The sequence below is a fragment of the Rhinatrema bivittatum genome, chromosome 4 (assembly GCF_901001135.1).
Source record: "Rhinatrema bivittatum chromosome 4, aRhiBiv1.1, whole genome shotgun sequence".
NCBI lineage: Eukaryota > Metazoa > Chordata > Amphibia > Gymnophiona > Rhinatrematidae > Rhinatrema > Rhinatrema bivittatum.
Genome location: NC_042618.1, coordinates 477,446,116 through 477,457,492, shown reverse-complemented (window position 1 = coordinate 477,457,492; position 11,377 = coordinate 477,446,116). Strand labels below are relative to the sequence as shown.

General features: G+C 41.4%; 1 protein-coding gene across 1 annotated transcript in view; it reads right to left on the bottom strand.

Annotated features, from left to right (window-relative positions):
* Positions 1-1,196: 1,196 nt before the first annotated feature.
* Positions 1,197-11,377, bottom strand: part of LOC115089227 (aldo-keto reductase family 1 member B1-like) — a 46,514-nt gene continuing 36,333 nt past the window's right edge. Inside the window, exons 8-10 of the mRNA XM_029597319.1 lie at positions 9,353-9,436; positions 2,374-2,456; positions 1,197-1,670 (exon numbers count right to left, since the gene is read on the bottom strand). Of these exons, the coding sequence (XP_029453179.1) occupies positions 1,628-1,670; positions 2,374-2,456; positions 9,353-9,436 (210 nt within the window). The 3' untranslated portion in view covers positions 1,197-1,627. The remainder of the gene's footprint in view (positions 1,671-2,373; positions 2,457-9,352; positions 9,437-11,377) is intronic.

Genomic DNA, 11,377 nt, shown 5'->3' with positions numbered 1-11,377 from the left:
TTGTGATTTTCAGCCAGGCGTGGGTGCCAGTGGGGTTTTTCAGACATGGGCCCACCATGGCCTCATGTATGCTTTCCACTACTTTGAGGAAGACATCCCTTAAGTGTTACGATATGAGACTACAGTTCAAAATTATCAGCTCCAGCCTACGTTTTTCTGCACTTACTTCCAAGTGCAACACTATTTGCAGACCTTTCATTGGCAACAGGCGGAGGTCTTGAAGGAAACCGCTTTCACTAATACAGTTTGAATTTGCATGTTCGCATAATTCTATAAAAGGTTGGCGTGGACTGATAAAAAGCCTGTTGCCTGCAACACACCTCGATCTCCTGGCCAACTATTGGGAGCCGTCGTGTGTAATGGACAGAGTGGTTACCTCGCTCAAGTCCTGCTCTCCACAAACGCCTGAAGGATGGTGGTCTGCGTGATTTACACTTTAGCATTATACACCACACCATCTGTGATGATGTGCATCGCCTTCCCTCTCCACTATGCATTAAATGTTCACAGGTGGAAGGTATTATGCTCCATCGGCTGATATTTTGTTCATCCCTACAGGTTTTTTGGGCCTAGGCCATGGACTGTATTGCTAAATGTATTCAGCTACCTCTTAAAATGTCAGCAGCGCTCCTCCCAGCTGGACCACAGGCGATGTCTGCAAAATGCACTGGGGCCCAGGCTCATTTCAGCAGGATTGCGATTTTGTTAGCAGGCCGTGCGATACTGGCTGACTGGACTGATCCATTACGGCCTGGCATCATCCACTGCTGGACATGATGCTCCTGGAGCAGATGGACTATACCAACTCGCCTAATGATACAGACAAGAAATATGCTAATTGTTAGGTGCACTATTATTCTCTTCTCGCGCCTGCCTTTCAAGGTCATCTGAATACAGCAGGCTACCCTGTACATTGATATTCCACTGTTTCTTCTGCACCTAGAACCTGAGTGGACGATGATGTTTTTTATTTTCATCCATGATCATTTTCTTTGCTATGAGCCCTGGGGCTTTTGGGCAGGGTTGGGAAGAGCTCGTGTTGTTGGATGGTGAGAATGGTGTATGGGTGGGTATCCAGTGGTGTGAATGGAGTGCTTGGGTTCCCTATGAGTTTGACTTGCTTGGGGATTTCTAGTTGCACCTGGGGGTGGGGGATGATGAATAAATGAAGATTTGCACACCTTCTGTATTATTGGTTACTATGTTGGTATCATTATTTATTGTTATATCCTTATATAACTAACACTCCACAGCAAAAAAATTATTATTTTTTTTTTTTTTTGCAAAAAGAAAACAAGCGTTTTATTTTCCTACCTATACAAACCAGTAACATCAAAAAGTTACACAGTACTAGAACAGCGGGTGAGACGGGGCAGAACCAGAAACACAGGAGCAGCAGCAGCAGCTCAGGTGTAGGGAGTCCTGGGTGGACAGCAAGGTCCATAGGTAGGACATGGGGGGGGGGGGGGGGGGTGTCCTTCTGCAGCCTTCCATGCAAACGGGAAACGTCACCTGCATCAACTGCAGCAGGGCTGAGCTGTCTGACTCGGGCAGGCTTTCCCCATCTGCTCCTGCTGCAGTATACTGCACTGCACTGGCACTGCGTGCTGCACCTGCCTGCAGAACATTAATACTTCGCACTGAAAGGATACTCCTTATGGTCTTTACACCTAGAGAGAAAAAAAGCTAGTAAGTTTGTTTTTTTTTCCTAAATTACAGTCACTGTCTGAAGAATGGAGAGTGCAAGAGAGAGCTCTTCAGTTCAGTGTCCAGCTGCTTTCACCTTCCTCACACATTTAGCACTCTGGGCTTCAAAAGGTCAGCATGCACGGTTACCTCTGTGGCAGGAGCTGTAATAACTTATAGAAATGCAAAGAGGTGGCTTAAAAATGTATTTACAATCGACTTATGAACTTGGAAAACTCATGGAACTAGACTGCAAGACTGGGGGTGGAGACCTTGCCTGCTCATCTGCCTTCAGTGGAAAGCCAGCACAAACAGCTGGAAAAGGAGCGATGATCCCACAAGTGTTCACATTTCTAGGACTGAGATCTGGACTAGATCCTGACCTATCTGCCATCACAGCAGACAAAAGCTCAAAGTGCACAACGCGATGCTTCACGGCTGTAGAGCGCACGGATCACGTTCCCAACCTGTCCTGGAGGAGTCCCAGCCAGTCAGGGTTTCAGGATATCCACAATAAATGTGCATGCTATGTCGGTGGGCGGAGCATGTAGATTTATCTCATGCATATTCATTGTGGGATATCCTGAAAACCTGACTGGGAACCTCTGCTTTCAGGGACTGCACTGAAGGCTCCAGGAAATTCTCTCTCACTGTCAAGTCTAGGAAACGAAAACCAAGTGAACCTACATGAGCATTTCACACACTCTCCAGCCCCGGTGAAAGGACATAATCGTAGCCATCTCCTCGTCTGTCAACTCAAAATCAAAAACCTGAACAAAAAAATAAAATAGAATTAGCAGCTTCGATCTGGAGCATCAACAGCAAAACCACAGACAGGCAGAAGCTGGGAGAGAGCCCTCGGGACTGAGGAGACGGGCTCATCCCAGAGACGTCCTGCATGCAGGCAGAGGGAAGCCCCCACTGTATTTATTTTAAAAAAAAATTTTATATAGACCGGTTTTCATAAACTAGAAATAAAAAACATAAGACAATACGTTCATGTATAGCACAATTTTAAAAATTAAATAAAACAAGTCTAAAACTTAAAATACATGGAAAAAAATAGAAAGTATAAACAAACTAAAGAGAAAAAGTAACTTCTTCAGCATAATGATCTTATGTTAATATACCATGCCTTGACTAATTTAAAGACAATCAATTTCTCAGTTCATTATTTTCTTTCCCCTATTACAGCAGTCACACCACTCGTTTTCATGAATATTTCTTAAAAGCTTTAAAGTCTGCCTGTGTTCTTAAATTAGGTGGCAGAGAGCTCCAAACCTTCAGGCCAGCAATCGAGATTGAGATGGGCTGCATGGATCGAGGGCACAGGCAGGAGGGCTTTTGTTGGCAGATCTCATGTTTGAGGGGTATAAAAATGTACTGCTGCATTCAGCCAGTGTTGTTGCCGTAGATGAATTTATGTAAAAAAAGTCACAACTTTATATTCAATTCAAAATGTAACAGGAAACCAGTGAAGGGAAATTAAAAATTGGGGTGGTGTGTGTGTGAACGTTTTGCTGTTGCATTCCGTAGTAGCTGTAATGGTCTAATAGTACATCCGGGTAAGCCAGGTCGCAGAGAATTGCAATAATCCAAGTTAGAGAATATGAGACATTGTAATACGGTACGAAAATTATCGAGGGTGAGAAGGGGTTTTAAACGCTGTAAAATAAGTAGCTTGTGGTATCAGTCTAATTTTTTTGCTAAAATGTTCTCTCAAATTCAGGGAACTATCAATAATTATATTTAAATCCTTATGGGCAGATTTTCAAAGGCTACGCGCGTAACCCGAGGAAATCTGCCCCCGCGCGCGCCGATCCTATTTTGCATAGGCTTGGTGGCGTGTGCAAGTCCCGGGGCTTGCAAAAAGGGGCTTGGCCAGGGGGCGTGGTGACGGCAGGCATAACCTGCTGGATAAAGGTTAGAGGGGGGATTTAGGTAGGGCTCAGGGGTGGAAGGAAAGTTCCCTCAGAAGTCGCTCCGATTTTGGAGCAGCCTCGGAGGGAACGGGCAGTGCATGCAAGGTGCACAAATGTGCACCCTCTTGCACTCGCCGACCCCGGATTTTAAAGGCTACACGCGTATCTATTGAAATCTGGCGCACTTGTGTTTGCGCCTGATGTGCAAACAAAAGTACGCGCTCATGCTTTTTTTTTTTTTTTTTAAATGTACCCCTTTGCGTGGTTTGCTAGTTCAATCTCGCTGGTGCCTATTTTGAAAAAATAATCGTCATTACCAGGCGACTTCCTACTTAATAGGATTATCTCTGTTTTATTTACATTTATTACAAGTGGGTTAGTAATTTTCCAACAGCAGAGGTGTAACTCTCGACTAATTTCAAGGTGTTATTGATGGAATCATTAACTGGCACCAGAAATTGCATGTCATCCGCATACATGTAGTGTGTAATGCCAAGACCTGCTAGAAGTTGGCACAAAGGTAACATATAGACATTAAAAAGAGTGGCGGACAGGGATGATCCTCGTGGTATGCCTGAATCAATATTAAACTTTTCAGACAAAGTTTCCTATTTTAACTTGGAAGGATCAATTTTTTAGGTAAGAACAAACCATTGAAGTGTTCTACCAGTAAGGCCAATTTCGGAGAGTCTTTGAATTAGAATATCATGATTTACAGTATCGAAATCTGCTGATAAATCGAGTAGGATTAGAAGGTATAATTGATCAGCATCATAACGTCTCAGACAGGGCAAGAAGTAATGTTTCTGTATTGAAGTTTTTTATAAACCCAAATTGAGAGGGATAAAGCATATTGTGTGTGTCAATATATTCGTATAGTTGAGCTTAGACAACCTTTTCTGAAATCTTGGTTAGAAAAGATAAATTTGAAATGGTCTAAAATTGTCAAAATTTTTGAAATCGGAATTTTTCTTTTAAACCAGTTTTACTACTGCATATTTTAAAGAATGGGGCATATTTCCCTCATTTAGTGACAAATTAATAATTTTCAAGATAGGTGTGGCAATGGTCTGAGGGCCAATCTTTAAAGTGGAGGTGGGTATAGATTCGACTTCTAATGATGAAACTGAATGAAAAGAGGACCGTGGAGGAACATCACGAGATTTTAAGGTAAACACTTGGCTAGGAGTATTTGGAATCCTGTTTAAAAATGTACGTAATCTCAATCTGGAAAAATCAAGCAAGATAGTCACATTTATCAGGGAGGAAGCCTAAGTCATCCCTAGGAGTATCTCTAAATTTTGAACGGTTGAAAAAAAGAATTTGTGTATTAAATTTCATATCCTGGAATTTTGTAAAATATTCCTGTTTCACTGAATTGATTAGCTATCTTTACCTGGAGAGCGAGACTAACTCGATAATGTAGAAGTTAAGGGGTGTTTGCGCCACTCTCTCTGAGAAGTCTTTTTGCGTCATATTTCAGCATTATACAGGGTTTGTTCTCTCATATACTTCTGAACTTTCATCAGCCAATTTAGAGGTAATGCTGACCCACGATTCAACTGCTTTGTCAGTATGGTCATAATTATTATTATTTACAGCGTCGGGCAACAAGGTATTTAAAACCCCACTTTCTATAGGTTTCCGGTATGAGATGGTTATTTCCTGGTTTTGAATGTGTGTTTCGATTGAAAGGTTAGAGAGGTGCATAGTAAGATTATGATCAGTCCAAGGAACTGGGGAGCAGCTAACAGGAGAATATTGAGAAGTATGCCTGAACAGAAAACCAACACGAAGAAAGGAAAATATGTCCCAGAGTCCTCTGTTTTCTTATCCTGCCTGGGCCGAATGAACTCTAAGGGACTTATTGAGAATGACTTGCAGGTGTCTCAGGACATTTGGACAAGCTGGCTCCATAAGATTATGCCTATTCAATAGGGTCATACAAAGAAGAAACCAACGGCGGGAGCTTCAGGCTATGTTCTCAGGCCTATCTAAAGAGTGATGGTAAATGGGCCCCCCTGGGAAAAATAATCAGGACAGTTCAGGATAGTCACATCATGCTGTTGACATGACAACCTATGTAAATGATTCTTTGGGCAGTCACGCAATGCTAGAATCTTCTACAATATTATATGTTATCTACAAAAGAAGGATCACTTCCTGTATATGAGGAGAAGCTAGTAGTCTGTATGTCGGAGACATGACATCAGCATCTCCCAAGAATACTTATATTGTTCAATAAAAAATTATGCTTGGCAATAGTGATCATAATATGATCAAATTTGATTTAATGACTGGGAGGGGGACAGTAAGCAAATCCACGGCTCTCGTGCTAAACTTTCAAAAGGGAAACTTTGATAAAATGAGAAAAATAGTTAGAAAAAAACTGAAAGGAGCAGCTACAAAAGTAAAAAGTGTGCAAGAGGCATGGTCATTGTTAAAAAATACCATCCTAGAAGCACAATCCAGATGTATTCCACACATTAAGAAAGGTGGAAAGAAGGCAAAATGATTACCGGCATGGTTAAAAGGGGACATGAAAGAAGCTATTTTAGCCAAAAGATCTTCATTCAAAAATTGGAAGAAGGATCCAACAGAAGAAAATAGGATAATGCATAAACATTGGCAAGTTAAAATGTACGACATTGATAAGACAGGCTAAGAGAGAATTTGAAAAGAAGTTGGCCGTAGAGGCAAAAACTCACAGTAAAAATTTTTAAATATATCCGAAGCAGAAAGCCTATGAGGGAGTCAGTTGGACCATTAGATGATCAAGGGGTTAAAGAGGCACTTAGAGAAGATATGGCCATCGCGGAAAGATTAAATGATTTCTTTGCTTCGGTGTCTACTGAAGAGGATGTTGGGGAGGTACCCGTAATGGAGAAGGTTTTCATGGGTAATGATTCAGATGGACTGAATCAAATCACGGTGAACCTAGAAGATGTGGTAGGCCTGATTGACAAACTGAAGAGTAGTAAATCACCTGGACCGGATGGTATACACCCCAGAGTTCTGAAGGAACTAAAAAATGAAATTTCAGACCTATTAGTAAAAATTTGTAACCTATCATTAAAATCATCCATTGTACCTGAAGAATGGAGGATAGCTAATGTAACCCTCATATTTAAAAAGGGCTCCAGGGGTGATCCGGGAAACTACAGACCGGTTAGCCTGACTTCAGTGCCAGGAAAAATAGTGGAAAGTGCTCTAAACATCAAAATCACAGAACATATAGAAAGACATGGTTTAATGGAACAAAGTCAGCATGGCTTTACCCAAGGCAAGTCTTGCCTCACAAATCTGCTTCATTTTTTTTGAAGGAGTTAATAAACGTGGATAAAGGTGAACATGTAGATGTAGTGTACTTGGATTTTCAGAAGGCATTTGATAAAGTTCCTCATCTCGGCTTCTAGGAAAAATAAAAAAAGTCATGGGATAGGTGGTGATGTCCTTTCATGGATTACAAACTGGCTAAAAAAGACAGGAAACAGAGAGTAGGATTAAATGGACAATTTTCTCAGTGGAAGGGAGTGGGTAGTGGAGTGCCTCAGGGATCTGTATTGGGACCCTTACTTTTCAATATATTTATAAATGATCTGAAAAGAAATACGACAAGTGAGGTAATCAAATTTGTGGATGGTACAAAACTGTTCAGAGTAGTTAAATCAAGAGCAGATTGTGATAAATTGCAGGAAGACCTTCTGAGGCTGGAAAATTGGGCATCAAAATGGCAGATGAAATTTAATGTGCATAAGTGCAAGGTGATTCATATAGGGAAAAATAACCCATGCTATAGTTACACAATGTTAGGTTCCATATTAGGTGCTACTACCCAAGAAAGATCTAGGCGTCATAGTGGATAACACATTGAAATCGTCGGTACAGTGTGCTGCGGCAGTCAAAATGGCAAACAGAATGTTGGGATTTATTAGAAAGGGAATGGTGAATAAAACGGAAAATGTCATAATGCCTCTGTATCGCTCCATGGTGAGACTGCACCTTGAATACTGTGTACAGTTCTGGTCGCAACATCTCAAGAAAGATATAATTGCGATGGAGAAGGTACAGAGAAGGGCTACCAAAATGATAAGGGGAATGGAACAGCTCCCCTATGAGGAAAGACTAAAGAGGTTAGGACTTTTCAGCTTGGAGAAGAGACGACTGAGGGGGGATATGATAGAGGTGTTTAAAATCATGAGAGGTCTAGAACGGGTAGATGTGAATCTGTTATTTACTCTTTCGGATAGTAGAAAGACTAGGGGGCACTCCATGAAGTTAGCATGTGGTACATTTAAAACTAATCGGAGAAAGTTCTTTTTCATTCAACGTACAATTAAACTCTGGAATTTGTTGCCAGAGGATGTGGTTAGTGCAGTTAGTATAGCTGTGTTTAAAAAAAGGATTGGATAAGTTCTTGGAGGAGAAGTCCATTACCTGCTATTAATTAAGTTGACTTAGATAATAACCACCACTATTACTAGCAACTGTAACATGGAATAGACTTAGTTTTTGGGTACTTGCCAGGTTCTTATAGCCTGGATTGGCCACTGTTGGAAACAGGATGCTGGGCTTGATGGACCCTTGGTCTGACCCAGTAAGGCATGTTCTTATGTTTCAATAAAATCTAAGTGTTCTTGTCTCCCTGGCCATAAGAGTCATAAAAAATGGCATGGTGCTTAATATTGAGTAATATCATTGTTAATAAATGTTAAATCTAAGGTATGACCAGCTTTATGAAAAGTGTCACATGCGGAGGAACATGGTTGAGCATCTACACATATATTGAAGTCTCTTAAGATAATAGAAGCTGCATCAGAATCTAAGTTGTTATCAATTAATTCAATCAAAAGGGGAACTATTATGATCCAATAGGCCTGGGGTACAACAGACTAGACAAACTGAAGGAATTTAGATTTAAAAAGGCCTACTTCAAAAGGTGAGCAAATAGAAATAGGAATTTGTTTTAGACATAATTCTTTTTTGGCAATTAGCAGCAGGCCACTGCCCTTCCTAATAACCCTTTTAATAGAAAAAATGTCATATCCTGGGTTGGAAAGTTGGTTTAGGAACACAGAGTCCTGGGTTTTTAGCCAGGTTTCAGTAATACCAAGCAACGTGGGGTGATCATCCAGTATATCATTAATTATGGGAATTCTTTAAAGTATAGATTGAGCATTGATTAACAATAACTTAAACACAAAATAGGTAAGCACTAGGTTATTGGCAATGTATGGAATAGAACGAAGGTTTTTAGCATTTTGATACGAATATCGAGAGTTGTCATCTTAGCATTAGTCGATTTAACCCTGCGAGCTTATGGTCCTTTGTTTTGAACCGTGTTGAGGGAGTAGTTGAGAAGACCAACCATGGTAAAGTAAGGTTCGAAAATTAAATAGAAGGTCTTAGTAGTCTTGAACTCAGGGGTGTGCTTCTTCGGTGCGTGGCGCCTCCGCTGTCGCAGTCACGGCTAAGAACCCTCGTGCCTGTAGGTGATGTCAATTAGGGGGCGGAGACATACAAAGCAAACACGCAGCGTGCGGTGACTCTTACACCCGCTACATACAATACAAAACACAGACATTTTCTCCCAATCTCCAATGTGTAGAATAAGATCAATAAAAGACACCCCCCCTTCAGCTTCCCCCTCCCTGGAGCCTTCCACGGGAGCTGCACTGGTCTAAAGGCTGCCGAGGCACCTAAGCCTCTGTTTTACTGTCGCAGGAGCCAGCGGGATCTCTTACCTTGAAGTTCTCCTCGATGCGTGCTGGAGTGACCGACTTTGGAATCACAACTAAGTTCCTCTGTATGCCAAACCGGATCAGAACCTACATAAAGATCACCAGAGAAGGCCAAAATGATATTGCAACTCACTTTGCAGCACAAGAGCTAGTAAACAGATTTAGTGGCAGCCGCTCGGTCATTTGTTTTTAACCCTATGGAGTCTGAGACCCTAGCTTTGCCACACAATACAAAGGAAAAAATGTTCCCTCTCTATCAGAAGACACCAAAGAGCTATCCCAGCTAACTAAATTAACTTTAAAACTCTTCAGCTCCATGTCTTTCTGATTTTTATTTTGTTCAAGAGGAATCTGAAGTCTCTTGCTCGGTATCTTATAGACCTAATAAATAAAAATCAGCAGCACTCAGACACATCCGTACCATAAACAGTGCAGGAATGAGATGTAGCTCTCATGTGACAAGGGCACCGTGTGCTTCCATGTAAACCGACCTTCTCACAATCTGGAAGTCTGGCAGAGCAAGTCTTGAACTGGTGGCCTCCCATCCTGGCTGAGAGTCCTCAGGCCTGCAACACCACTCTCCTCCCACCACCAGGTGGTGCTGGCAAAATGGGACTCTCTGTGCCTGTTGAGACGTCTCGTTTTACCCCGAGACTTGTAAGTACATTAAACTTGCCATACTGGGTCACACCAAGGGTCCATCAAGCCCAGTATCCTTTTCCAACAGTGGCTAAGTCAGGTCACAGGTACCTGGCAGGATCCCAAGGGGTAGAAAGATTCCAAGCTGCTTATCCCAAGAATAAGCAGGGGATTCCTGCAACTCTACCTTAATAATAGTTAATGGATTTTTCCTTCAGAAACTTGGCCACATTTTTTTTTAAAACACAGCTACATGAATAGCTTTCACCACGTCCTCTGGCAATAAAATTCCAGAGTTTAATTATGCGTTGAGTAAAAAAAATATTTTCTCCTATTAGTTTTAAATGTATTACCCAGTAACTTCATTGTGTGTCCCCTGGTCTTTGTACTTTCTGAAAGAGTAAACAACTAATTAACGTTTACTCGATCTATTCCACTCGTTTTATAGACCTCTATCATATCTCCCCCTCAGCCGTCTCTTCTCCAAGCTGAAGAGTCCTAACCTCTTCAGCCTTTCCTCACAGGGGAATCGTTCCATCCCTTTTATCATTTTGGTTGCCCTTCTCTGTACCTTTTCTAAGACGAGGTCACACCATGGAGCGATACAGAGGCAGTGTGATATTCTGTTTTATTCTCCGTTCCTTTCCTAATAATCCCGAGCATTCTGTTTGCTTTCTTGGCTGCTGCTGCTGCACACTGAGCTGAACTTTTCAATGTATTTTCAATGATGACACCTAGAGCCTTTTACTGAGTGGTGACTCCTAATGTGGAATTGTGCATTTTGGAGCTATAATTTGGGTTATTCTTCCCTAAGTGCATCACTTTCCACTTGTCCACATTGCATTTCATTTGCCATTTACATGCCCAGTCTCCCAGTTTTGCAATGTCCTCTTGTAATTAAAGAACTTTGAATAAATTGTGTTGTTGGTAAATTTGATCACCTCACATGTTCCCATTTCCAGGTCATTTATAAATATATGGATCCACAAAACAGTACGGTAAGCGGTCTAGAAAAGCCACATTGTGAAAAAACAAAGCAAGACCGGAGCCTTGGAAAGAAGATTTATTGATTATACACAGCCCGACTCTGGCCAAAGTTTTGCCTTTTATGGCTGCATCAGGGGCTCTTGATTCTGAGTAGAATATGGATTGTGGATCCGGGCACCGTATGTGGTTATGGAATGTTTTTACTTGTTTCATCACTTGTGATATAAATTGGCAGCTCATCCTTACAATATAACTTTGGAGAAATATCGCTATTCCTTCCATGAATCAATTGGTTTATAAATATATTAAAAAGCAGTAATCCCAGAACAGATCCCTGGGGCACTCCACTATTCACCTTTCTCCATTGGGAAGATTTTCCATTTAGCCCTGCTCTCTGTTTTC